Source organism: Megalops cyprinoides, chromosome 25 (genome assembly GCF_013368585.1).
Source record: "Megalops cyprinoides isolate fMegCyp1 chromosome 25, fMegCyp1.pri, whole genome shotgun sequence".
Lineage (NCBI taxonomy): Eukaryota > Metazoa > Chordata > Actinopteri > Elopiformes > Megalopidae > Megalops > Megalops cyprinoides.
Window position 1 is genome coordinate 1,737,400 of NC_050607.1, and position 27,171 is coordinate 1,764,570.

The window sequence follows — 27,171 nt, forward strand, 5'->3', positions numbered from 1 at the left end:
TCCCCCCTCGGGCCAGCCCTCCCCCCTCAGGCTCATCCCTCCCCCCAGGCCAGCTCCCCCGAAGGCCAGTGTTTATATCCACAGATGTGCCTCCTGCTTATCACACTGCCAGGGCAACGCCACATATAAACTCCCGCAGCTTCGGACGGAAACTGGAAAACATTCGAAATCCCCCCCACTGCAAGATAATGTTAACATTGGGGAAAGCACGAAACTGACCGGTGTCAGGGCGCTCTCTCCCGGTCTATAAATGGAGCGCTGAATCCGCGCTGACACAGAGGGTCTATATAAACGTTGTCTTTTTTCTGGAAGTGATATCAGCAGAGATTACTCTGCTGCTGTCAGGGCAGCCATGTTTCGGAGGGTGCGTTACCCATGCAGCCTTCGTAGTTCTCGGACTCTGTGCTCAGGAAGCTGTTGACCTTCTTGACGGCGGCCATCTGGACCTCCAGGTCAGCCAGGTTCCTCACCACCCAGTTCAAATAGTTGGTCACCTGAGGAACAGGCAAACACGGGCGTCTGCAGTGAAGGTTTGTAGTCCTGACAGCAATATAATGATTACCACTAAAACAGTTAACAACAGCACTGAAATGCATTTTTAAATGGCTTTTGAAAGACTCAGTGCATTGGAGATGCAGGGTGCAAGCTTCCATGTTGTTTAAACTGCAGGATCACTTTAAGGATAATGATTTATTAGATACTTAAAAGCAGAGGTGGAAAACCAGGGCTTCAGAAAGTAAAAGTCCTACCATGTATTTGTTCTATCCATTCACTAAACAAGGTGATTTCACTAGCTCCTCTACCTGGCTGAAGAGTTGTGCTAATTAAATTCAGCTGGTGTTGTGCATCGGTGGAACAAGTACGTGCCAGGACTTTTACTTTCTGAAGCCGGGGTTTTCCACCTCTGCTTAAAAGTAGCATATTTTGAGTAAAGTACAGTGAATGTACAGTTCATCCAACTAATATCAACCTAGGGATCATTTTAGGCCGCTACTGAAAACACGCTTTGTGTTTCTCGCTATAATCCACTGCATTACTGTGAGTATTCTGGTAAAGCACAGGCCTGGGTGCAGTACTGTCCTACACTGCGTTCCTGCTCAGATTCACAGCAATCAGTTATAAATAGCAGACTGCATCCCATGAACTTCACATGCTCACACAGAAAACCACAAGCAGGTGATGTCTCACTCGCAGACCGGTGTCAAGGCCCGGATCTCGTGCTCTTAAAGAGCAGCGTGCTCCGTGTCCAGGATGGGAGTGGGGTACAGTTTTAAGCAGTTTGTTTGCTGAGCTCAGGCTTCATGTCCTAACAGCAGAGGAGCACTGGGCTGGTTTGACAGTGTTCCCCCCGATGTAGTGGCAGAGGAAGGAGGGGGGGTACTCACCGTGAGGGCGTATGTCAGCCCCAGCCCCACCAGCCCTGACTGCGGCCCATGAAACGAGCCCCAGATGGAGGCCATCGCTGCCGTCAGCACGATCACTGCACCCAGGTAGTCCTGAGGTAGGGGCACAGAACAGGAGAAGTGCTTAAACACCAGACCTCTACAGTTTCCATTGCAGCAGAGACGCATTACGATGGAGTTCTGTTACACGGTCACTCGACCCTCCAGCCTGGCTCTTAGCTAACTTCCTCTCTCCACTGAACCGGTTCAGCTTCCCTCCCCAGATCCATAAGTGGAGTTTTAAGAGGGTCAGGAAAACGGGCTGGATTGTGGCCATCTGGGACTAGAGTTCAGTAGCTCTGCTCTACAAAAAAGTATCAATTACGATAATGGTCTACTGTGCTGCAGAAATTGAACTTAGAACCCGACAGGTATGTAAGTCCTGAAGTACATCAGTTCCAGACCTCTGAAAATCTTTCCACCCTAAAATGCCTGCATTGTAGGTTACAGTTATGTCCTCAGACTTTGTCCCTGGGAGTCCAGGTGGGCAGCCATTACTTACCGTTCTGACCTCCAGCCACCGGTTGGCAGCAGAGAGGAATAAGTAGGCTGTGTTGTTGGTGTCTGTGAGCTCCAGCATTCTCTGCTTGAACCGAGCCTCGTGCCTGAAGGTCAGGAAAGGACAGTTACAAATATGAGAAATGTCCAAAACTCTTTAGGTTTTGAATAAACAAAGCATAGAGGGGGGGAAAAGAAACTCAAATTCCAATGATTTTATTTCTTTTTATTTCCTGCTGATAATGAATCATAACATGACCTGTGTAAGATGTTCTGCAGGACTGTATGACTAATACATCAGCTCAGATGTTAAGGATTCAGCGTGATCCATACGGAAACCTGCATATCAGTTTGTTCCTTCGAGGTGAATGTACTGTAACTTATGCATAAACATGTCTCATGTCTCTCCCATACAGGTGTGCCGCCTCACTGTAAGCTTACTGGCCAGCGGCATGCATGTGCGAAGTGCGGCACAAAGCAGACCACACTCTGGTGTGGAGTTTCAAACAACAGCTGTGAAAGCGTCCGGCCAAGACAGAGCGCCCCACTTTCACTACCGAGTTCATTTGCAAAGACCTCAGACCTTCTAGAGTGGTTGAAAATGACGGCGTTGGACATCATCACACCCACGGGACGGAAAATGCAACCCCCCCGATCACACTGAGGGGTAACCACGCAACAGCCAGCACAGCTCAGACCAGCAAGCTGCAATTCCAGCTGATGGCTGAACTTCTCGTTTGACTGACGTACATATAACACTTTGCGCCAAAAACAGTAACTACTGACTGGGAGATGCACATTATCTTGTTTGACAGCCTCAAGCAGTTTACATAGTTCAATTCATTCAATTAAATTAAGTGAATTCAAAGATAAACAAAGATAAATGTCAGGGCTGTTTTAAGAGAGAATTGCATTAAGAGGCAGATTAACGACAAAGCTCCAGCTACTGTAACAGCATGCATTCCTATAAGCTGCCTGCATGACACATGCCAGGATGTGGAGTGTGTGCAACTCTTGCATTTTTTCCATCACAGAAAGGGGCCACATCTGTCTTGTTGAGTGACAGGTCCACATCCCTGGCGTTCCATCTCATGGCCCAGGGTTCAGCCTCGCGGGTCATGCAGTCAAACTCAAATGCTACGTCAGAGTGGCAGCCTGTCTTTCCGCAGAGCCTTTTTGAATGCCTGAGCCAAGATAGTCATAACACACAGAGAAAGGATTCCGGATCTCGGGAGGGAGAGATCACATAAGGAGTGGGCTGTTTAATGTTGGATTACAGAGAAGACTACTTCTCAGTTTGTAACATTTCAAGAATTGTGATGAATGGCATGCTATCCTATCACGTCAGCCTGTCTTGCTAGCGATCCATGTTTTGGCACTAAGATGCAGCTGAGAAATGCTGCATATGCTTGCAATGTTATTTCAACATCCAACATAAAGTCTTCGAGCAGACAGTTAACCCTTTTGAAATGCTTTGTTTGAGCATGTCTGTGGCCCCTCCCAAAACTGAGGAAGGACGCTATCAATATTTGGGACCTGTGTATGGACCTGTGTAAGCGAGGGGCAGGCAGGGGGCCCCCACAAACCTGAAGGCGCGAATCGTGGTGAGACCCTCGGCTGTCTCTGAAAAGTGGCACAGCAGGGGCAGCTGGGTAGAGTCATCCAAGTCCTGCAGGTCTCTGAGGAGAGAGAGAGAAACAGTGACACCAGGGGAGAGAGGGAATACACCCACGCAGGCACAGACAAACACACAGGAAGACATGGGTATGTGGCTTTTACAGCACATGAGGGGATACTTTCCCATATGGTCGCTGGACTGTCTTTCACTTTGAGTACTAATTTACCAACTCATTTTCCATTCTCCAGCAGGACAAAACAAACTTCCACACTGCAGATAACATCAGACAGCTTCCAGGCCAGCACACAGACAGACGGTAGCTTATGTACAGCAGACAGGGTTGCTCTCACTTTGAGGCGACTCGGAAATACTTCTGGATGAAGTAGAAGGCCACAATGAGGGGCACCAAGGCGATGAGGAAGGTGGGTGTGACAAAGGCGATAACTCCAATAGCCGACAGGCAGAGTAGCGTGGATCGCGTCAGGGACTCCAGCGTCGGAGGAATGTGCTGAGGGACAGAGGGAAACAGCGTCACCGCAGTGATGTCACCACTGTGACATCACCTCTCAGACAGCCCCTCAGCCTGGTCCAAACAGTTTCCAGCTCCCATCCTACAAGCCAAACCCAGCTTCTGGAAGACTGTGGACACTGGCCCACTAGATAATGATGGATATTACAGATTCACAGAGTTTCCAGAGATTCCCAGTGTTGCTGCAGCGAACAGGAATTATGAAAGACTTTCCTCCCTCTTACCTGATCAATGATATTGGTGTCGGCTGAGAAACGGTTCAGAATTTGCCCGAGGGGAGTGACATCAAAGAATCTAGCAACAAAACAAACGCATCATAAAGAAGGCAGAGCCACAGTTCCAGAACACATTCAGTCTATGACATCATCAGAAGGAGAACCAGCTGTCTGACTAAGCTTCTCCTTTAATACAGACTTCCATGGTACCTTGATCTGCTCTGTATCTTCCATATGATCCCTTGGAAAAAAAAACCTGTGAGGAAAACAGAGGTGAGGGAGCTGCTCTTGGCCTGGGGAGGGCCTACCTGAGTGGGGCGTGGATGATCTTGTTGAGCAGGTTGTGGTGGAGGCTGGTGGCAGCAGAGAGGCCCATCAGCTCCACAGTCAGGGAGGTGATGAGGCACAGGGCAATCCCCGCCCCACACAGGATGCTGAACACCGGCACGTAGAAGGAGCGGTGCTGTGGGGACAGCGTTTCAGCCAATCACATCTGAGCATCCAGTGTGGCCAATGTACTTATCAGGAGACAATACTAATGCGGTACAGAGGAATAATGCCTCTTCTTAGCTTTAGTGATGTTACATACAGTGCCTACAATTACAATTAGTACGGCTGTCACTGAACATTTTGAAAAGACTTGTCCCAGCTCATGTTTAGAAAAATAAAGGCTGAAAATTAAAGGAAGGACTGGTATTAAACAGCTTTGACTGAAGGAACAGGTCATCGTGATGTTTGTGCTGGTCATCTGTATGACTTATGGTGAAATACAGATGTGTCCTGGCTTTGGTACAGCCCTTTCAGTGTAAACCGGCTAAATGCAAACAGCCACTACGTCCTCAGTTCTACAGTGGCCTGGCACTTTTCTTCTACACAGACAAATGAGGATAATCCAGCCCACAGACGGGTATTAGGAGGGATGTACATATTTATGACACAATGGATTAAAGCTGAGCCTCGGTGCATCTGTAAATGGTTTCAATGAGAGCAGAGGAGACGGTCCTCACCGCTTCGTTCAGGTCAGGGTTGCCTGTTGTGTTTGAGGAGGTCCAGGCTGCCAGCCAGTAGTCAATGGCCACCATGACAGAGTGCTTGAGTAGCTTAGAGGAGATCATCATGACCACCAGCAGGAAGCCACCTGAGGACAGGTACCGCCAGCACACCTTCCAGGGGATCTTCGAGCGCCGGCTGGTGGTCAGAGACAAAGTGTCGTCTTCATCCTCTTCCTCTTCCTCCTCTGCATGGATCAAAGGGGAAAAGATCATCAGTCGGCAAATCCTTAAACCAGATTGCCAATGATGTGGTTTTAGCAGTGCTTTTATTTGGCTTGGAGTCAAACAGCCACAGGTTGAGGTTGTTGATCCTTCCATTTGGACTTTATAAACAGGGAAGAGAAGGGGGGAGGTGGGGTGGAGGAGGGAGGCTGTGAACAACTGACATGGAAAGGCAGTGTGATTTTTATAGTCATTGATGGGACTGGTTTGCCTAGGTTTGGTTAATTGCATAAAGATTATCTGGAAAGTCTCCTGAATCTTCATTTGGAACTTCAATTAGGGTGGCTTGGGAGACAGTATTCTTACCTTCATCCTCATCATCAATCTGGTTTTTAGCCTCTCTAGAATAGAAGGCTCTTCTTAAAGTCTTCCTCTCCAGTGCTGTCTGACTATCCAGTTCAGTGTCCTACAATACAGGGAGTAATCAAGCTTTCAAAATAATTTAGTCTGAGACACAACAAAACTTCTCCATATGGTTAGTCAGTACATTAAGGTACTTAAAGACCAGAGAGCCATGCAGGATCATGTGACGGTGGCTAATGATATACAGCAGCTGCACGGGGGGGCAGGACTGACCTTCTCCAGCTCCTGGTCCTGCCTGTTCATCAGGGTCTTCCAGTGCTCGTACAGCTCCACGTCATTGTTCTGGATGTCCTTCAGGGTTCCTTCTCGCAGCACCGAGCCATCTTTCATGGCAATGATCTGAAATGGATTAAGGGAGAGCCTGAGCCTAAACCTGAGCCCAGATAATGCTCTTCCTCCCTCTCGAACCCTGGGCCAAGCAGAGGGCCTGCAGGACGCTCACCCAGTCGGCGTGGATCAGGTACTGCAGTTTATGGGTCACCAGCACCACTGTCCTCTTATCGTCCTGGAGGAATTTCAGGATGCCCTCCTGCATGAGGTGGTCGCTCAGGTGGATGTCCAGGGCAGAGAACGGGTCATCCTGGGGAGGGACAGTCACCGGTGGTCAGAGTGTGGACCGGAGGGCGTTTCAGCTACTCACCGCTCAGCACAGCCATGGGCAGCTGGCGTGCTGGAATAAAACACCCTCACTTTTTGCTACTTAAACTGGGCGTATCGTTTAGCATCTTCCGACAGGAGAGATAACTGCAGACGTGATGTTTTGTGTATTTCTGACACGCGTTACCCTTGCGCCAAAATGCTGCTAAAGGTACGGATGACGCCTGAGGGTCCGTGTTGGGCCTACATGTAAAATAAAAATAAAATCGAGTTAAAACTGGACACGGGCACAGGAAATGATCCGGGGAAGAAAAACAAATGACAGAGGGGTGAGTGATGTCAGGCTTCCCAGCAGCGGGAAACCGAACACCGCCATGCTGCCGCGCTACAGAGGGAGATGGCGGGGGACGCTTCTGGCCTGATGCTTTCTGGCAGGTGGGTCGTGACAGAGATGAGGCCCCTTCGCCTTGGCCCAGGACTCTGATCCTTCCCACCTGCTGGGAGCCCTCCCCCCACACACAACTAGTGTCCCCCTCTGACCTCTGACCCCTCCCAGCACGTGTCCTCTCACTGTCCCCCACCCCCCTGCTGAACTGTGACAACAACCAATCACTGATGTGCCGAGTCTCACGTAACATTGCACTCTGTGAAACATGGATGGAGGAGGGAGAAAAGCCACGGCATTTCCACTGAAGGAGCTGTGAATTAATGGCTCACTCCTTCCCCTGTGGACGAACGGCAGAGCCTCACCAGGAACACGATGTTGGTGTTCTGATAGAGAGCTCGGGCCACACAGATCCTCTGCCTCTGACCTCCACTCAGGTTGATCCCCTGAAAGAGACACACTCGTAAGTAACACGACTCCAGTACCACCCTGGCAGGACTCCTAATGTAATCTTAAAATGTACAGAGGGTGTATTACACAGACTGCACAGAGTCATAGCTTGACTGATTAGCCTAAAGAGTATATCGATTGGATGCTTGCCACAGAATGTACAGTGTATGAATGACAGGGAGGACTGTACTGCAATTCATTAATGGGTCCTAATCTGGTTAGGTTGAAAAAGCATTTTATTTCTGAGGTCACAGATCTAGGCTCGTGACTAAGAGGACAGAAATGTTGTCTTTTTTTATTTCCTACCCTCTCTCCGATTTCAGTCTGGTCCCCGAATGGCAAGAGGTCGATATCTGGCTGCAAGGAGCAGGCATCTATGACAGCCTTGTATCTGTGGAGGAATGACTGTGTATCAAGCAACAGATACTGCTCCGCTGTGTTGTCACAAATGCTGCAACATCATTTAACGATCATCCAAAGTAAACCTCAGACATAGAGAAACAATTGTACAGAATGCTTTCTAACGGAGGCGCAAGGGTGTACACTAGAGTGGGCCAACCTCTGCTTGTTGAAAGGACTTCCAAAGGTGATGTTCTCCTCCACAGTGGCGTTCAGCAGCCAGGACTTCTGCGTTGCGTAGGCCACAGAGTACCTGTTTTTACTGAGGCGCGAAGGAAAGAGGGAGGGAGAGGGGTCTGAGAAAGAGCCACATGAGCTGATCCGAGGAAGACGTGAAACCATGTCAACAGGACAAGAGGGGTGGGCCAATGAGAGGACACCAAGCACACGTTAATGGCGGGCTGCACACGTCAACGAGGCAACACGATGCCGGGAGTCTACATCACAACCAGAGGCCACTCAGGCTGAGCTGGAAGTTTTCCAGACTTGCTGGAATGTGTCTTCCATGGCCACCACACAAAGTTAATGGAGTGCAAAGATATAAACAGACTCTGTTGGGCTGCGATATGGAGCAGTGGTTAGTGAGTGGAATATGGGACCAGGAGGTTGAGGGTTAAAATCACCGTAGACACACTGGTTTTTTCACCTTGGGTACACATTAATTGTTCCAGCTGAACATGAAGGTTACAGACTGTGTTAAGAAATAAATCACCATGGATTAGCATCTGCTACTGAAGGCCAAGACAGTAATGATATTGCCAGTAATGATCCAAATGCAGACCAATGAAATCTGCCCTCAGAATGAATTGTGGGAAAAAGAGACTCCCAGTACGTATGCACATGAACACTTCCAACCCCACTACTGGATACCACAAACACATGGAGAACCGTTACTGAAGAGAGAGAGAGCGAGAGAGAGAGAGACAGAGAGAGAGAGAGAGAGAGAGAGAGAGAGAGAGAGAGAGAGAGCAAGAGAGCGAGAGCGAGAGAGAGAGAGAGAGCGGGGGGGAGAGAGAGAGAGAGAGAGCGAGAGAGAGAGAGAGCGGGGGAGGGGCCTGAGAGATGAAATGCTGTACCTCCTGGCGGCTTCGAAAGATAGCTCCTCATGTGCGCTGCAAGTCACGTCAACACGTTAGATACACCACACAGAGACAGTCTGCACACACGCCACCGGCCCGTCGCCATGATGGTCAAAGCTCAACCTTATTTTCTGCAATGTTCATTTTTGCTGCCATGTGCTTTCTTTCTACCATGTATATCAGTGAACAGGTTGAGATGCACATATATGTTGATCAAAAAAACCTTCAGTTTGAGAGATCAGCGCAGCTACACAGCAGCTGTGTGGGTCCCTGCTTACATGGAGTTACTGTGTTATGGCTTTTCTCAGGATGCTGTGCTGCTGGGTGGACTGACAGGATGAGATGAGAAGAAAACCAAGGAGAGAGTACCTTATATTTCCCTCTTGGAGCATCTCACACTCCGGCAGTCTGATTCAACAAGAGAACACAGAGAAACAGAACAGACACACACGCACACGCACGCACGCACGCACGCGCACACACACACACACGCACACGCACACGCACACACGCACACACACACACACGTGCACGCACACGCGCACACACACACACACACACACACACGCACACACACACACACACACACACATTGCCTGGGTTAGTATGAGCAGTGTGAAGGGGCAGTTTGCTCTCTAATGACATGCAGGTGCACCGAACGGCAGCAGGGCTTGTTGCCCCTGTGGGGGACAGAGGGTTCTGTCACCCTGACCTGGGCAGGCTTCACATTTAGCTCTGAAACTGGGCAGAGCCGTGAGGGCACAGTGGGCATAGCTCCACTCTAAAACTGAGATGTTAGCGTTAGTGTGTGCTGTCTGGAGCGTTCCGCCAGGCCTGTTGCGTAAGCCTGGGGAGAATACGCTGCAGGGCTTCTCAGAAGTGACAGGTCAGCTGCGCGACTGCGTTACCCAGTCACCAGTGATGCAAGAGTGTGCAGGAAATTCCAGTGCATTGCCACTGTCATTAGAGAGCTTGGCTGTAAAGGATAACAGCAGTGTACTCTAGAACCAGCAATGGCTGACAGTGCAAGGTGGACTGTCTAAACCAAGGAGGCCGTGTTGGCCTCTGCCACAGAACTGAACCGAGTCCAGCGCCACACTTGCGAGCGCTGAGGCACATTTTGGAGCAATGAAGCAATGTTTCAATTCTATTTAATAAAAAAAAAAGACAATTACATTAGGCACACTGTCATTGCAGACCATTAGCCCAAACACTTACACGTGAAAATTTGCCACAAAAAGAAAAAAAACCATTTAGCTGAAACAAATACATTGTCTGTGGGGACACTGAATAATACGCTTGGAACATTTCCCAGACAAGTAACTGCGAGAAAAAAAAAACATCAAATTTCTCACTGTCAGAGACATACAGATCATAGGGGTTTATAGTGGTCATGGGGCTTCTGAATGCTAATCAGAGAGTCATCTCCAGGGTTCACTCAGAGATGGCCGTGAGACACAGAGATGGAAGCCTGCAAATGGCAGCATGGAGATGACGCTGGCTGAGTACGATGGCTGACACTGAGAAAGTCAGTGATGTGAAGCCCATGGGTTAATGGTTAACGGTTAATGTGGCTGAAGCTGTTCTCTTTCACCATGGAGACTGCGTAAGCCAAGCAGAAGCTGAGATCAGGGAGTCACATGATCAGTCATATGATTTCCTTGGAGTGGTAACAGTGAAGGCTCGTTGCAGGGAATTTTTAACAGCCAGCAGAGCAGAGGCTGGACAGATGAAAAGCTCCACCACAGACAGGACATCACCGACACACTAACACAACGGACACACAAACACCACACACGCACAGCGAGGATGGGATGATGGAGGAGGGGAACATTCTTGATGACAGAGAGCTTTCCCGCTCCTCCAGCTTTGATTAGCATTGGAGATGTCAGAAAAAAATCCACATCCCCAGAGAGCAGTTTGTGTCAGAGCTCCCTCCAAAGTATTCCTTTTGCTTTCTACAACAGAGACCATATTCAGATGGCCAAGGGGGAATGGACACTGTAGAGCATTCTCTCCTGCGTTCTGAAAGCTCAATCAGCCTCCTGCATTGTCCTGTTATGGTTACTCTAGGTGATGTCTTGCTGCAGTCAGGAGATCTCAGCATCACCGGCTCAGAGAGACATTGAGGCCGGCAGTAAGGCCGGAGACTCGTTTGGCCGCAGTGTGGTGTAGAGGGTGTAGAGTTTGGGCTGGTTAGGGGGTGAGCAGCGCTTACTTGCTCCAGTGGACCTTCCCGCTCAGGGTCTGCATCTCTCCCAGCATGGCCAGCAGGAGGGAGGACTTCCCACACCCCACCTGCCCCACGATCATGGTCAGCTGCCCTGGGGAGAGGGTGAGGGAGGTCAGGCACGTGTGTGCGGGAACAGGAACAGGAGCAGTTCCCTGAATCCACAGTCTGAGCCTAATGAAGGTTCATGTGGAATTTCATCACGTGCATTAGGAAAAAACATCCACTCATTCAGAGGACAGTGCAAGTTATGCTCCTCAGCTGTTACATAGCACCCCGTCTGAAACTGTCCAATCACAACGCACACAGCGAATAGCTGTCTAACAGCTAGTCTAATAAATCAGTTGTCACAAGGTCAAGGTACACAGTGCTGCCTGCACTCTCCTCTGCATACCACAGGTCTCAGAACCCACACTGTCTTACCTGTGGGAATGCGGATGTTGATGTCTGACAACGTCGACAGGTTGCTTCCCCAGGTGAAGGATCCGTTGGTCACCTGGAAGAGGAAGAGGACAGCCATCAGACCCAATCTGCATGGGAACGTTGAGGCTTCCAAGGTTCACTTAGCAGCAGAAAAAATACAGCCACCGTGACAGCTTCCCATAGGTGTGTACAGGGTCCCCAATCACTGAGGGAAAATAACCGTGTCCAGCACGAGAGATGAATAGCTCTATGGGTCACAGCAATCAGCTGCAAAAATAAATCAACCTTCAACTCAACCGCATATACAGCATTCCCAAAGCCAGTAACAAGGCCGTATTTCTCTTTAGAAAATTCTAGGCCTTTGTTTTGCTAGAGTTTTTTGTTTGCGGAATTGTCTTCTGTTTCTGGTCAGTAATTGTTCACTTTAGGCCGTAATAAATTTAGTCCCTCCAATCATGCTGTTTACCAAGAGCTGGGTATTCCAGAGTTTCCAGGGTTTATTAATACATCACTTCCCACTGCCGTTCTTACGGAAAAAAAGCCCTGAAATCAAGAACAGATGTGTGCTCTGATGAGAAAATGCGAGAGTGGAGTAAAGTTTGTAAATAAAGGCAGTAAATGTCACCAGAGAGCGGATGTGACAATGGAATAGAGAGGTGACGGTCACGGTCAGATTTCCACCGAGCCATCGCATTATCCGAGGGAAACGGCGCTTACAGGAACAGCACAGGGATTACGCTAAACATAATATCTAATGCCACTGCACTGATGTGTCTTTTCCCAGGAAAACTGAGTATATATATTTTTGTGGATAAGGGTCATTAATGAACTAACTCCAAAACCCTTGCGTATACTACTTAGTGGAAACAAAATATTATGAAACGAAAATGCACTGTACTGACAAGAGCAGAACAAATAAAGCTGGTGGAGGCATTGTCATCCAGGCTAAAGCCAGCAGGCAGGGAGGACGTGACAGAGCGGAGTGTCGGCCCCAGAGGCACCCGGTTCGGTGAGAACAAGCAGACCCCTACGGCCGCGTTCCCCGTGAACTCTGGCAGTGTGAGAGAGTGTCTGCGAGCGCGCGTGTGTGTGCGTGTGTGTGCGTTTGCGAGGAGCGCACGGGGGCCTGAGAATCAGGGCGGCTGAGACCGCCGCGGCGGTGACCTCTGACCTTGACTGCGATGTCCTCCGTCTCAGTGGGCCGCAGCTGTCTGCGCGCCGGCTGCTCGTAGCTGTCGAGCTGGTAACGCAGAGGCTGCTTCCTGTTTATGGCCTTGGTCTGCACAGCGTCAGCGAGGAGAGAAGGGGAGAGAGTATGTGAGAGCGGGAGGCCAGGCCCCGGACGCTGGGGGGACCCTGAGAACGAATCCACCACAGGGCATCCACCCCCACATCCCTCCACCCACCCCCACCCCCACCCCCACCCCCCATCCCACAGCTCTCTCCAGTCGAGAATCACTCAGGACCAGACTGAAGCCTCTCCCTAAAACAGCGCTCTGGAGCTTACAGCTCTGGACAGAAACGCAGCTGAAATTAGTTTATTAAAATACCCAGCACGAGGCCGGGGCACTAAACTTTCAGACAAGCATAAAAGAGACGTGAAGCAGAGCTCTGCTGTGAAAAAGTCCAGAAACCAGCCAACATGAGCCAGATGTGAGAACTCCACAAGAGGATTTATTTTTATTTTATTTCATTTAGTCAGAGTTTTCTGGCACATATTTTAGCCCTGATAAAACTTAAAATAACATCTTTTTTTCCTTTTGAAACACTGGAGCACACTGCATCCCAGTTCAACCAGCAATCAGTTTTCAGATTTATTGCCCTCAGTTGGGTCCAGGAACATTCCTGATGCTAAAAGCAAGAAGGACGCATAATGGCTGATAAGGATTCTGTAAGGCTTGTGACCCAATTGGCCTGAAAACAGAAAAAGCCAGAGCGTCACAATATCGCAGATGGGCTGTGCTTATTCAGATCTGGTGTGTGAACTGTGGCGCAGTTCATGGAGTGGGGCAGAGAGGAACATTAGCTGTAGTTATGAGGGGATTAGGGGACAGGTCTTACACTGGGTCAGCGGTACAGCCCTGCCTGTGCGCATGGGTTACAGTGTGGCTGTGTTATAGGGACAGTAACCTTGCTGCGTCTGCACGGGGATTAGGAGGGGACTCCACAGCGCGGGGTGTAGCTGCGTAGCGCGGGGTGTGGCTGTGTAGCGCGGGGTGACGCTGTGTAGCGCGGGGTGACGCTGTGTAGCGTGGAGTGTCGCTGTGTAGCACGGGGTGTAGCTGTGTAGCGTGGGGTGTCGCTGCGTAGCACAGGGTGTAGCTGTGTAGCGCAGGGTGTCGCTGTGTAGCACAGGGAGTGGCTGTGTAGAGCAGGGTGTCACTGTGTAGCGCGGGGTGTAGCTGTGTAGCGCAGGGTGTTGCTGTGTAGCGCGGGGTGTAGCTGTGTAGCGCAGGGTGTCACTGTGTAGCGCGGGGTGTAGCTGTGTAGCGCAGGGTGTCGCTGTGTAGCGCGGGGTGTAGCTGTGTAGCGCAGGGTGTAGCTGTCTACCGCAGGGTGTTGCTGTGTAGCGCGGGGTGTAGCTGTGTAGCGTGGGGTGTCGCTGTGTAGCACAGGGTGTAGCTGTGTAGCGCAGGGTGTAGCTGTGTAGCGCAGGGTGTCGCTGTGTAGCGCAGGGTGTTGCTGTGTACTCACGGCCCCAGGGTGTTTCCTGCAGGACTCCAGGGACACGGACATGTCTCCATTTCTCCAGCTGTCATCACCAATCTCATCACTCTGCAGGAACTCACCCAGTTTCTGCACGCTGGAGACACACACACACACACACACACACACACAGAGTCATTAACATACACACACACACACACACACACACACAGAGTCAGTAACACACACACACACACACACACACACTCAGCAGGGCTGCCAGTAACACCGTCTCACACCACATGGGTCCTCAGGAACTCCCATATTCATATTCATCAACACTGATTCAGAAAAATAACTCACTTTACAGCACCCAGCACATTAAGCAAATGTGTGCCCTGAGGGTATTACTAGGAAAATGGTTCACTTTTTCCATTTGAAATAATACATTTGTGTAATAAAGAGTCTCAGTGGAGCACTGATATGTGTGTAATGCTAGCATAACTAAATCAGTGGGAGGGCTGAGGTGTTCTCACCTGACCAGGGCCTTAACGGCGAAGCGGACCACGGTGGAAAGGAGAAAGAGTGGCGTCACCAGGATGTGGAAGAGGGCCAGGGAAGCGAAGGCCTCAGACGGGCTGAGCCTGGTGTCGCTGATGTAAGCGTGGGCCACAAATGTCTGCACCCAGGACGAAAGAGGAACGCCCAAAACCAGCGATGAGACAGTGAGACTTCAGGATCCTTACAATAATAAAGCTGCTGTCAGTCAGTGAGCTGTTCGACCCAATCAAAACTGCCCTCCACAGCAAAGCAGCATGACTGGTTCAAATCAGCAAGCCACCGATGACATGTGATAACCTCACCCATTCCGCTAATTAACAAACCCTTAGCCTCACGTAAAGAGACTAAAAACCTTATTTCTTCAAATCATACACCTTACACATTTTACAGCTCAAATGGCCAATTCAGTTTGAACATCATATTCACTGTGACAGTTAAAAATGTATCATCCTCTACAGCAGGAACAGGGTGACCAATAGCATTACAGAGATGGCCTTACCGCTAACACTGCAGCAATGGGGATGGCGGCGTTCATGAAAACTGCGGGAAGAGAGAGAGAGAGAGAGAGAGAGAGAGGGAGAGAGAGAGAGAGATAGAGAGAGAGAGAGATAGAGAGAGAGGGAGAGAGAGAGACAGAGAGAGAGGGAGAGAGAGAGAGTGAGTTACTCATGTTTATAAAGCAGCCATGGAGACGTGCAGCCTGTCCTGCATCTCAGAGAGGCCTCTCACTGGACATGGAGGTGTAGAGGGCGAAGGTCTTGAGGCTCTTGAGCTCCTTGGTGCGGGTCTCCTCCACGCTGTCGCAGAAGATGTCCTCCCAGGCATACAGCTTCAGCAGTTTGATGCCCTTCAGGATCTCCGTGGTCTTCTTCAGTCGGTCGGTGGAGTAGTCCTGGGACAGGTTTGAGAGAGGGAGAGCGGTGAGCCAGCCGGTCGCCCGGAACCCCCCCCCCCCCCCCCCCCCCCCCTCCCGGATCGGAGCGCTCACCAGTGTGCTCTTCTGCGTGTCAGCCAGCTTGGTGGCGATGAAGTACTGCACAGGGGCCAGCAGCACGATGACGGAGGCCCCGATCAGGGCGCTGTACCCCAGCAGGTAGTACAGCAGGATCACCCCCATGATGATCTGAGGGCAGGAGACACACCAACACACATCACACACCCCTCTGTCCTCGCCTGAGCTCTACCCTCACACAGCCACATAAAGCACATACTAGTAATGGCATTCTAGTTCCCATCATCTCAGCCTTTTAGCACATAGGCTTGTAAGTGATGAAAGCCACTCTCATGGGTTCTTCAAACTGCATTCAACCACATGGTACAGTGGATGAAAACCTGAGGGCTGAAAACTGTGTTTAGGAATGCAGGCCGGAGGACAGAGCTGCATGAAGATGGGAGGCCGTTACTGTGACAGCCGCAGTGTGAGCGCACCTGCACTGGCATGGCCCACAGGTTTGGGCACAGGAAGAGGAACCACATCAGCTGGTTGGTCTCAATGGCGACCAGGTTGTTGATCTGCCCCAGCGTCATCTCCCCCATGGACATGTTGGATGTGGACAGACGCAGGATCTTGTTGTAGATCATGGCCTGCAAGAGGAACGAGGGAACGACCCGTTTAACCCTCAACACCACAACTTCTGCCGTCGAACAGTTCTATTACATTCTGCACTTTATTACAATTCATCTCACAGCAGTCAGCATGTTTTTATGATTTTAATAAATATCTTATGCAGCCTAAATGAAATATGAAGCAGGCAGGTAATGCTAAACACAGAAAGGCCCTTGACACTGGGTCTATATCGCCTACAGCAAAGGCAATAACATTATTATACCGATTTTACATTCAAACCTGACATGCCAGAATGCCTGCTTGTTCACCCTGGGGCTGGGATATTTGGCGTTTCCTCACAATAGTGTCTCTCGCTCCAGGCTACGGGAATAAAGAATGAGCCTGGGGCAGGCTGGAGAAGGCAGCCAGCGTCTGACAGGGCTCTGCCTGCTCTGTGCTTCCGCAGTCTAGGCAGGGAGGACTCACCAGCAGGGCCCCCCTCAGGTTGATGCCAGTTTCTATGGTGACGTAATAGGAAGCCTGCAGGAACGTCCGCTGGAGGACCAGGGCCAGGAAGAGCAGCACCGCCAGGACCGAGGTGTTCTGGAGCAGCTCGTTGGAGGACAGGAAGTAGACCCCAAAGGGCAGGGCCTGACATAAACCAAGAGGAGAGAGCAGGTGGCTCCGTGTGAGACCGCGCTACGCGTAGCGTGAGGAGCGGGGCTGGCTGCAGCGGGACAGAGGAGGATTAGCAGGCCCGTGAGAAGCAGGCCGTGACGTTCCCCAGACAGCCGCGGGTGCAGGGGGAGGCCGGGAGTGCGATGTGAGTGGAGAATTTTCCATGTCAGGCAGATATGCGGCTCTGCTCTCTCTCTGCCTCTCAGACTGTTTATAGGGCCCCGCGCAGCCAGCCGCGGGAAAAGCCCGGGTGCAAACACAGTGTGTGCCAGGCGGGCAGAGCACAGGTGCGTCTCGGTCAGGTACGGAGTACACACCCCGCCCTCAAACTGCAGGGTATTCACACAGCCAGGTTTTTATTTCAGTTTATACTCAATTTATTTCAGTTTCAATGTCCCTAAATATTAATTTGTAGGGCTTGTCTATTTCTCTTCACAGGAAATACTGTTGAAATATTGTTCCATTGTTCCTCTGTGCAAAACAATTCATAATTATATATAATAATGTGAGACAGTGCTGGCATAACATGAGACTGTGTGACGTCTGCATCGGCGTTAATCTGCGTATTGTGTTTAGTCTAATAACGATGATGCCGGGTGAGACAGCGCTGTGTGTCAACGCCTCGGTGAAGTCACAGTGGAAGTGACTCACGGAGAGACGAGACCACCCTACTGTAGCACTGTCAGGTCCCACACTAGCACTGAGACTGATTAACTCCAGGGGGGGAGTTAGCGGTGAGCTAAGGTACTGCGCCTGCAGGCCGGAGATGATGACAGCCAAGAACAGGACAGGAGCCTCAGTCCAAAGCCACACGGACGTCAAGCAGCGTTAGCCTTTACCGCATTCGCCAACTGCCATTCTCAGATACAGTGCATATAACAGGGCAGACAGAAAAACTAGAAGAAAGGTACAAGCACTTTGGAAATGTATGGCGGGGTTCAACTGCCAAAAGCTGGGACAGTGAGTAGTCACGTGTTCCTACATATTCATTACCACCTACAGCTGACCGTTAGATTATAATGTACCAGATAAACAGCACAGACACAGAAGTGGGCTATAATGGACATTTGGGGAGCATGTCCTTAGTTGACATGTATAGAGTTAACTTTTCTGAGGGTCTATAGACTTGTTCTGTGGATTTTTACACAGCTAAAGAACATCACAGTAACCATGGAAAGCATGGGAATATCCCCTTGCACCGTCATAATTTTATCCCATACATGGTATAACATTTTTAAATTTTAATGTGGCAATAGGGAATTGTAAAAGGTGACATCATAAGCTTGGTGGTAGCTGCAGCCTTGTTAAAGGCACCAGACCCTCTGCTGAGCTGACACTCCCTGTCTGTGGCCCATGCACGCACCTTGTCGTGGTCCTCCACGATGGCCATGGTCTCGTTCTCGTTCTTATTCTCCAGCCGGCTGACGATGCCGGAGATGCAGAGCGGCCCAGCGAAGCCCAGCAGGTCGGCCAGGTAGCGGAAGGTGCTGCTGAGGAGGATGGGCCGGCCGAAGGCGCGGTACATAGACTTCCAGATCGAGGGGGCCTTCTCCGGGTCGTCTGCGGCCTGCTCTCAGCCAGACATGCACCACATATTCAGAAAAAGAAAGGACCCAACACTATTGGAGTATACAGTAAATGGAAAAGGTGTAAATTTAATGTCACACGTTCTCATCTTGTGCATCACTGTGCATAAGGGTGTCTACTTGATGTCACAAAGCAAAGGTATAGCTAAATGTATTCATCTTGTATGTCACTGTGGAAAAGAGCATCTGCAAGATGTGAAATGCAATGGAAATGGCGAATAGAGTTTTCTATTCCATTCTACTGTATTATATTATATTATACGTAAGGCTCGGCCTGTAGTGGAATCACAGGCTCACCCTCTGCTCCTCGTAGGCGTCCTTCAGCCGCAGGTAGTTGGTCAGGGCCCGCATGGCGATGGGCAGCTTGCCGATCTTCTTCAGCTCGATGGGCCTCTTGTGGGCGCCGATGATGAGCGGGTTCATCCACCAGTAGGTGGCCTTGGACAGCAGGTTGACGAAGGGCTGCAGGAAGCGCACCCCCAGGTCCTGCAGGTCCTCCGGGGGCTTCACCTTCTGAGGGTTGGCGAAGAAGACGTACTTCTGCGGGGCACACAGGGACGAAAGGAAAGCTCAGACCCAGCCTGGACACAGCCGGACACAGCCGGACACAGCCGGACACAGCCGGTCACAGCCGGACACAGCCGGACACAGCCGGACACAGCCGGACACAGCCTGGACACAGCCGGACACAGCTGGACACAGCCTGGACACAGCCGGACACAGCCGGACATAGCCGGTCACAGCCGGACACAGCCTGGACACAGCCGGACACAGCCGGACACAGCCTGGACACAGCCGGACACAGCCGGACACAGCCGGACACAGCCTGGACACAGCCGGTCACAGCCGGACACAGCCTGGACACAGCCGGCCACAGCCGGACACAGCCGGCCACAGCCGGACACAGTCTGGACACAGCCGGTCACAGCCGGACACAGCCGGACACAGCCGGACACAGCCGGTCACAGCCGGCCACAGCCGGACACAGCCGGCCACAGCCGGACACAGCCTGGACACAGCCGGACACAGCCTGGACACAGCCGGACACAGCCGGACACAGCCTGGACACAGCTGGACACAGCTGGACACAGCCTGGACACAGCCGGACACAGCCGGACACAGCCGGACACAGCCGGCCACAGCTGGACACATCAGACACAGCCTGGACACAGCCGGACACAGCCGGACACAGCTGGCCTTCACAAGCTGAGATCAGGATCAATTTTTCTGAACTGCAACATTCAATTTTCTGAATAAAGCTACAGAAACCAGCTGCAGGAGCTTAAGGTGCAGGTTCTGGAAATGTAAGCATGGAATTCATCATCTTATTGTTATATATACAATTAAAATATTATTTCCTTGACATCCTCCATCCCCTGTAATTCCATACCATGAAGCTTAAGATGTCAGTCGTCTGAGATGTCAATCATAACAGTGTGCAACAACAAATGAAATTGAAACAACAGCAATGATGGACTGTAAGGTGGAGTGATGATGAAACAGCAGGAAGCAGGAAACAGGAAGTTCTCACCCTCACTCTGATGACGTTGATCTCCACGGCCATGAGCAGCCCGTACAGCACTACCAGCAGGGCCGTGATGCAGAACCTCAGGTGCTGGATGCCCACCTTGAACTCAGCATACTTCACCAGCTTGATGGTCTTGGTGATGAAGGCCAGGACCCAGTAAATGAACAACGCTGCCAGAGATTTGGAGAATCACTTTAGCAAATCTCACAAGGCAAGCCTTTCCTCCCTCATCAATATCATTTCATCGTGCTTTGGCATAGGAGAAAAGAACTGCCACCCCAAAGCAGTTTGCTTGTTGAACTCACCCAGCAGTAATTTGGGGAAGTTGGACGTTTCGATATTGTGGTAGTACACCACCGATGTAGTGGCAGCTATGAAGCCCATGAGTGCGGGCATGAAGAGGTGGAGGTGGTTGGTTTTCATGTGCCTGAAAACACAGGAAGCTCTGATGAGGCTGGCTCCATGCTGCGCATTTTACACGTTACATTGCTGAATGTCCCTGTAAAGCTCTCTTCCACAGGAAATATTTGACAGTCTCATGAGAAGAGAGAAAATATCTCAGGATGCGATGCCAGAGCACAAAAAGTAATTAGTATTGAGAAATGGACATTAATGAGTTTTAGCTCGATCTTTGATTTCTAAATCATTCATAAGGAAGAGCAGCAGAGACCATATTCGAGGGTGAAGCGCTGAATTGAAAGTAGAAATGTGGAGAATTTTAAACAGACAAAAGATTAATAAAACATCATCATGCAACCAAGTAGTTATTACAGTATCGTATCCGAGCTCATTGCCAAATGAGAGCTCTAAAAAACCCCTAAGAAGACATTATAATTGAACTTGCCCACAGGCATGCTAAATGATAGACAGGACCGTCTTTGACTAGCGTTTGCTGAGCACTCTATCTCTGGGGTCACAGATGCTTTGTGGCGGTGTGATTCTCTGCATTGGGCCTGGGGCCCTGAGCATGCTGGGAAGCCCACCCGTTAGAGACGATGCCCTCGGCGATCTCACACACGTGCACAAACAGCAGGGTGAAGGTCAGAATCCACCGCAGGTTGTGTCCGGGGAAGTGCAGCCAGGTGTTGTGGTGGATCTGAACCTTGGAGCTCTGACTGCCCCACCCTGGGAAGGCCAGACACCTGTTAAACACCGCCCTGCTACAGAGCCTCCAGGAGGCAAACAGCAACACTCAGGGGAGGCACAGTGAGGGGTCAGAAGTGGCATCACTGGACTTGTAGATCTGCGGGCATGGGCAACCATGGTGCTCTTCAAAGCCAGTGACAATCAAGCTGTGAGAGAAGTCCCTTTTTATGAATGTCATTTGTGCTGCTACATAAAACTCAGTTGCTTATCCCATCAATTATGCTGTTCCTGTTTTGATGAGTTTGCAAATAAAGCTGAGACTGTGTTCCCATTCACAGGGATTTCCACTCAGAGTGCAGACACGCTAAGGAAGAAGTAAGACAGCAGAGGAAATGTCCCCTGGCTTTCTCACAGTGCTCATCTAAACATCATGAAAGCCTTCACCAGGAAATGTCAATTACGAGGTCCTGGGGGACTGCAACGTGGGACAGAAGCAGGAATTCTTCCCATAGAATCTGAGACAAACCCAACGCTGGCTTTCACTTGACGCAACTGCGCAAACCAGACTACGCTCACATAACTCTCTGCAGAGACCTCACATGAATTATGCAATGAAGAAGACACAGAAAAGGCAGCGCCACAGACGAAGCCATGACGATGAACTATTTTCCTGTTATTCTGGTGCTTAAACAAGCTTCAGACAACACCACATAGAAAGGATAACTGTCCAAAGAGCTGACAATTCTCCATAATATAAAACATATATTCATCCTGTACTGCTGATATTCAATGTTGAGGATTTTATTGTGTTTTGTGATCACAGCTGGCTGTAGCTGTACAATGTAAGAAAAAGGAGAACCTCAAAGACATGGCCTAAGTTATTCATCTGCAAAACACAAAATGTTTTATTTAAAAGTCTTCAAAAGAAACGAGATGTGTTAAAACAATAGAACTCAATCTAGCCTGCTGTGATAAAATGGAGCAGAATTATCATACGGACTTCAGCTGTAACATTCTAGTGTTTTTGTTCCTAGCCTTTTTTGTTAAGACATGTTCTCTGAAGTACTGTAGTGTGGTAATTTAATTTTCAGTCTCTTCACACGTAAAACTGAATTAAGGTACCATCTTGTATCATCTGGAGCCACAATATGCTCTGCTCAGCCAGGGGCATCAGTGGTCTAGCTCAGTCGTTTAGCTGTCCTTTCAGGTGTGTTTTGACCATAAGGAGAATATAATGAAATTTCCAAAGATTCACCCCATTTGCCTATTTCTGATGTGGACATGCACACAGACATATTGCAGATATTGAGACTGAGGAAGCGGTTTCACACACCAATGAAGAGGATAGGGAAGGTGATGAAGAGGAGGAAGACATGGGGAACCAGGTTGAGGGCGTCCACAAAGCAGCCGTTATTCAGGACTCCCTCCGCCACGCTGTAGGAGTTGTTCCTGTCACTGCCACAGAAGGAAAGGGCCATGGCAGCTGATTGGTCCTGAGAAACCTGGAGGAGGGGCTGAAACGCAACAACTGAGCATCATTGGTCAGCCCTGTTATCATCATAATCACAGTCCCTGTTACTGTGCTGTGAACACACAAAGCCCAGCCACTTCCCCACTGTTGCACAGTGGTCACAGATCTGAATACGTTAACAGACAGTTCGAGGTCTGAGTCCTGCGTACAGCCCCATGACCATACCCACAAGCACGTTAAAATGCTTTTTTGATTATGCAGGTTAGGAATGGTAAATGGATTGCAAAGAAAATGAGTGGTAAGCTTAGATCAAGGGCAGCTGTTAAGTGTATCATCAAATGATCCTACAAACAGGTGTGATACCTCTCTTGTGAGTGCACCCAACTCCAATTAAGACACACTGAGAAAAGTCACAGCAGTGGTAACATCAACCTGAAAACAGAAACCCTCAACCTTCCCATTGAATAAATCTAGTTATTCTATCAAGCTGTCATTAGGAGAGACACACTGCAAATTTGTCCTTGATACCAGTTACTAGTTGCAGTGTGTTTTGTCCTTGACTCCCAAGGCTTTTCTAACCTTCGTTGACATTATTAACCTCCACAGTTACAGCGCTGCACTGGTCAGGCTCGTCTGTCTACAACACCGCTGCCACTACAGAAAAATGCCCGTGCCAGTTTAACTGTTTTATCGCTTCAGTTTGCGTTATTAATTCTCACAATCCGCGCTTCCTGTAACCAGTGTTCGGGCAAATTTGTTTAGAATTTGTTTTTCGGATATTTAAGACAAATGTTTATCCACACCAGACAGAAAGGTTTCTGTCTGATTTAATAAGCGACATGACGTGCAGCTACAACTAATCCTGATAACGATGAACACAGTCACAGAAAGAAATATACCCATGTCCCTTGCGTGTTTAGAGTGCTCACATACTAAGAGGTCTCGGTTTACAAAGCAGAGGTGAATATACGGGTGGTGCGATTATTGCCTGAAAATGCTGGTATTAATTAAAGAATATTTTTAAAATATAATTTGTTCTAACTACGTTGTCTTGCTAACCCCGAGAACTTATAACTACACTGGATGCAGGATACCACTACCGGCATAACGTCAGTCCCAAACCGATCAAACCGACTCAACCGACCGGTCTCTACATACAACAAACTAAAGCAACAGCGGAACTAAAGAAACTCATATCCAAAACCGTCTTACCTCTAAAAAGTGTGGTTATTGACACAGCTCCATTCCTGGCGCCGGGTTTTACAGAGTGTAATCAGACAGAGTATAGTGGAAAGCGATTATTTTTAGCCGCGGCTCATCAGCACCACATACTGCTGCCTCCTATCGGATTTCCAAACTTGTCCAAGTCTGCAGGGACAAAACTTCCACACTGCAAGGGCTGTCTCAGCCGGCCAAAGGTCCGCTGCAGAGGGGAGAACCACTGTAATCATCTTATAACAACAACAACAGTAATAATAATAATAATAATAATAATAATAATAATAATAACGTCTCTGTCACACCTGTCATTAACACCATAACCCCAACTCACGCCAAATAATTAACATAAATTCTTTTAATTTTTATTCATTTTAATAAATATTACATGTGGCACCATGTCCGTCCATGTTAAAGCTAAGCTTTAGTATTATTTCAGCAATGGTCAGGGGCACTGACAGGAATGGAAAACACTTTAGGTATATTTAGGCATAATTTTATCTCTATCGCCGCACTTTCCACAAATTTCTGGTTTCTGTGCAGCGTGCGCAAAATAGGTGCATTTACAAAATCAAACTGGTACCAGCCTGCATAGCACTGTACTGCGCTACTGGCACGTAATATATGTTTCAAATCATTCTGCCATTATTTCATTAAGTCAACGTAAAAACCTCAGCGTGTAGTGTGTCTGCACGGATAATACAGCTTTGACATTTCGATGAATGGGGGGTAGGCTGTATTATCCTGCATGCATCACTGTGAGCGATGCTCCGGTACAGCACTCCACTCAAGATGGAGAGCGCATCAACAGAAGATCCATGTGCTAATGCAATCGTGCTTTTTTTTTCTAAATGCCAATGCACAGCATCGCAAACGCCCCGGATTCAGTGACACACTTACCGATGGGCACGAGTTCTCCTTCTTTCATCGGCCATTCCTACGCTTCCACACGCTACACGGCATCGTTACGAGCGCTGCAGCTCAGTTTAATTCGGCGTAACATTGGTTAACAATGGTGGAGAATACGGACGCGAGAATGCGCACCGCGATTCACGATCCTTCGAGATTGCAGCGTATACAAAAGACCATCAGCACTGGACCATGGCGTCCAACACAGCGGAGACGTACAGCTTGGCTGTCGTGAGATCTCAAGCTTTCCGACATGCCACGGAATGTGCTGAAATACACTGTGTCCTGGTATCTGGATGGATGTTAATTTGTTCCTATTTCGTCTCTTTAATCTAATAATTTGAGATGATTATGTATCTGTCATTTATGATTACAAATGAAGGACACATTAATGCCAAACGAAACGGTATTCTGACATTTATTATACTTGGCTTTACTGGGGATAGAGATAGGTAAGATGCTCCTCCTTGCTACAGAGGTGCACTGGGTGTATGTCAGGGGTGATAATGGCGCTAGAATGTGTCTGCATCGGCAAAACATTAGCCCTGACCACATCTGTTCTTCTCCGTTGCCAACTCTCTAAGGCAGCAGGGGCGATTCTAGGGTCAGACCTTTAAGGGGGCTCAGCCCCTAATGAGAATGTGACATCCATACAGTGCCTTGCAAAAAGTGTTCAACCCCCTTGCTAAATCACTCATTTCACTGGATAACAAGTAATACATTGATATTTTCTATATATGATATTATAATTTACAACAATAATACTTTTAATGAATTACTACAAAGTAACGTGTTTTACACCACAAAATATTTTTCTTGCTCTCTCTCTTTCTGCCGACTCCATCCTGCTCCCTCTCCTTCATTCCCTCTCTATCCTCCTCCCTCTTTGTGCTGTCAACCAAAAGGCAAACAGAGAATTTATAATCTAATAAAAGGTATAAATTGATCCATATCAATTTATAACATTATTCTAATTGAATATTGGGTTGATGTGAGCAATGCAGTGAGGTAATGTCATTTTGACCTTACTCTCTCACCTGAACCTGGCTGTTTTCTTTAAACAAAAAATTGTATATCCATCTATGGAAAAACAGACATTTCCAATGAGTCAGGGTTTGTGCCAATGCTTCAATTCACTGTCCATAAATGTACTGTAAATATGCCATAAAGCCCATAAATAACCATAAAAATAAAACCATAAATAAGAAACATTGTGACTACTTTAACTAAAATAATAATAAAGTGCATCAGTTAGCTCCTTAGCTGGCAACTGTGCAGACTTGCTCAGAAAGCTAACATTAGCCGATAATCTCTAGCGAACTACGTCAGCCAACGTTCTTTGACACTATTCACAGTTTCACACCATGGAACTATAACCAGACAGTTTCTAAGTAAGGAATAAACCACAACACATGGCGGTGCAGTTCTATGGAAATAGCAAAACCACGACAGGGTGGTGTGATGCGGCCCCGCAGCGAGGCCAAGGGGCCGTTAACCACCCTGAAGTGGTTTATTTCCTTAGAACTGCACCGCCAGGAGGAGTGGTTTATTCCGCTTTTACCACGGCTACTTACCAAAGAAATAATTCTGCACACATATTAAATTAGGCTACTATTTTATTATTTTTGAACAAAAATATATTTTACAAGATGTGCACATCCGCAGAATATAGTCCATTCATATAGCTAGCTTGACACATCCAAACCTTAAAATTTAAGTATTTTAAAATGTACTATATTAGCCTACATTTAAAAAAATATATACTATACGTTACACATCTAGGCTTCGGCTACTGAAACTACAGTAACTTAGCCCACTAACTAGAAATTTCTGATATAGCCAGCTACACAGTGTCCGCTTAGCTGGTAAAGTGGATAACGTTACATTTGTGTCCGTCATCTTAAACGTACGTATAAGTTACATCATATTCAGTTACTGAAATCAAATTGAACGTTTCCATTTATTGTAAAATTTGACATTGAAAATGGTAGATCAAATGAGGTACGTGGGAGAGTTGACATTTGGAATTCTGATGTTGAGATCAGTTGCGCCCAGTAGCCCTCCTCTCAAGGCCAAAAAAAAGCGCACAGCTGGGTTGAAGAGCCTCTGTATCTGACGGGAACAGGCTCTTGTTCTCAGGGCACACAGGCCTGTGAGTGTGGGTGTGTGTTATCTCCCAGTGCAGGCTGAGGAGCAGGTCCTGACACAGCAAGGCGCAGCGGTGTGCCAGCGCGGGGCCGGTCAGCACAGACATTCACCAGTAACCTGATGCCGGTTCATATCAGAACCTCTTTACCCCTTCACACTGACCCTCAGCCAGCTGGACACAGTCAGGAAACAAGCATTCCCATGTCCCTTCCCAAACCCTGGCAACCTCAGAAGTTGTGCCTCAACAGTCACAGGGGATTGTGGGATTGTTTTTTTTTCTAGTTTTTATTTT

The 27,171-nt window shown here is 48.7% G+C and overlaps 1 protein-coding gene across 5 annotated transcripts in view; it reads right to left on the reverse strand.

Annotated features, from left to right (window-relative positions):
• The window catches only part of abcc9 (ATP-binding cassette, sub-family C (CFTR/MRP), member 9), a 31,924-nt gene extending 7,059 nt beyond the window's left edge, over positions 1–24,865 (reverse strand). For 2 of the 5 annotated variants that reach the window (XM_036520441.1, XM_036520442.1), the window contains exons 1-34: positions 24,723–24,865; positions 23,817–24,027; positions 22,467–22,647; positions 21,031–21,172; positions 20,353–20,474; positions 20,051–20,217; positions 18,817–19,059; positions 18,297–18,500; positions 16,742–16,906; positions 16,138–16,293; positions 15,698–15,832; positions 15,439–15,601; positions 15,209–15,249; positions 14,685–14,827; positions 14,197–14,305; positions 12,674–12,781; positions 11,503–11,575; positions 11,068–11,173; positions 9,219–9,257; positions 8,847–8,882; positions 7,931–8,032; positions 7,678–7,762; positions 7,287–7,367; positions 6,382–6,519; positions 6,153–6,278; positions 5,883–5,982; positions 5,310–5,539; positions 4,611–4,765; positions 4,312–4,381; positions 3,909–4,066; positions 3,527–3,619; positions 1,945–2,047; positions 1,386–1,496; positions 374–494 (exon numbers count right to left, since the gene is read on the reverse strand). In XM_036520441.1, coding sequence (XP_036376334.1) covers positions 374–494; positions 1,386–1,496; positions 1,945–2,047; positions 3,527–3,619; positions 3,909–4,066; positions 4,312–4,381; positions 4,611–4,765; positions 5,310–5,539; positions 5,883–5,982; positions 6,153–6,278; positions 6,382–6,519; positions 7,287–7,367; positions 7,678–7,762; positions 7,931–8,032; positions 8,847–8,882; positions 9,219–9,257; positions 11,068–11,173; positions 11,503–11,575; positions 12,674–12,781; positions 14,197–14,305; positions 14,685–14,827; positions 15,209–15,249; positions 15,439–15,601; positions 15,698–15,832; positions 16,138–16,293; positions 16,742–16,906; positions 18,297–18,500; positions 18,817–19,059; positions 20,051–20,217; positions 20,353–20,474; positions 21,031–21,172; positions 22,467–22,611 — 3,970 coding nt within the window. In that variant the 5' untranslated portion in view covers positions 22,612–22,647; positions 23,817–24,027; positions 24,723–24,865. The remainder of the gene's footprint in view (positions 1–373; positions 495–1,385; positions 1,497–1,944; positions 2,048–3,526; positions 3,620–3,908; positions 4,067–4,311; positions 4,382–4,610; positions 4,766–5,309; positions 5,540–5,882; positions 5,983–6,152; positions 6,279–6,381; positions 6,520–7,286; positions 7,368–7,677; positions 7,763–7,930; positions 8,033–8,846; positions 8,883–9,218; positions 9,258–11,067; positions 11,174–11,502; positions 11,576–12,673; positions 12,782–14,196; positions 14,306–14,684; positions 14,828–15,208; positions 15,250–15,438; positions 15,602–15,697; positions 15,833–16,137; positions 16,294–16,741; positions 16,907–18,296; positions 18,501–18,816; positions 19,060–20,050; positions 20,218–20,352; positions 20,475–21,030; positions 21,173–22,466; positions 22,648–23,816; positions 24,028–24,722) is intronic. The other 3 variants (XM_036520444.1, XM_036520445.1, XM_036520443.1) reach the window with 2 other exon arrangements.
• Between the last annotated feature and the right edge of the window lie 2,306 nt (positions 24,866–27,171).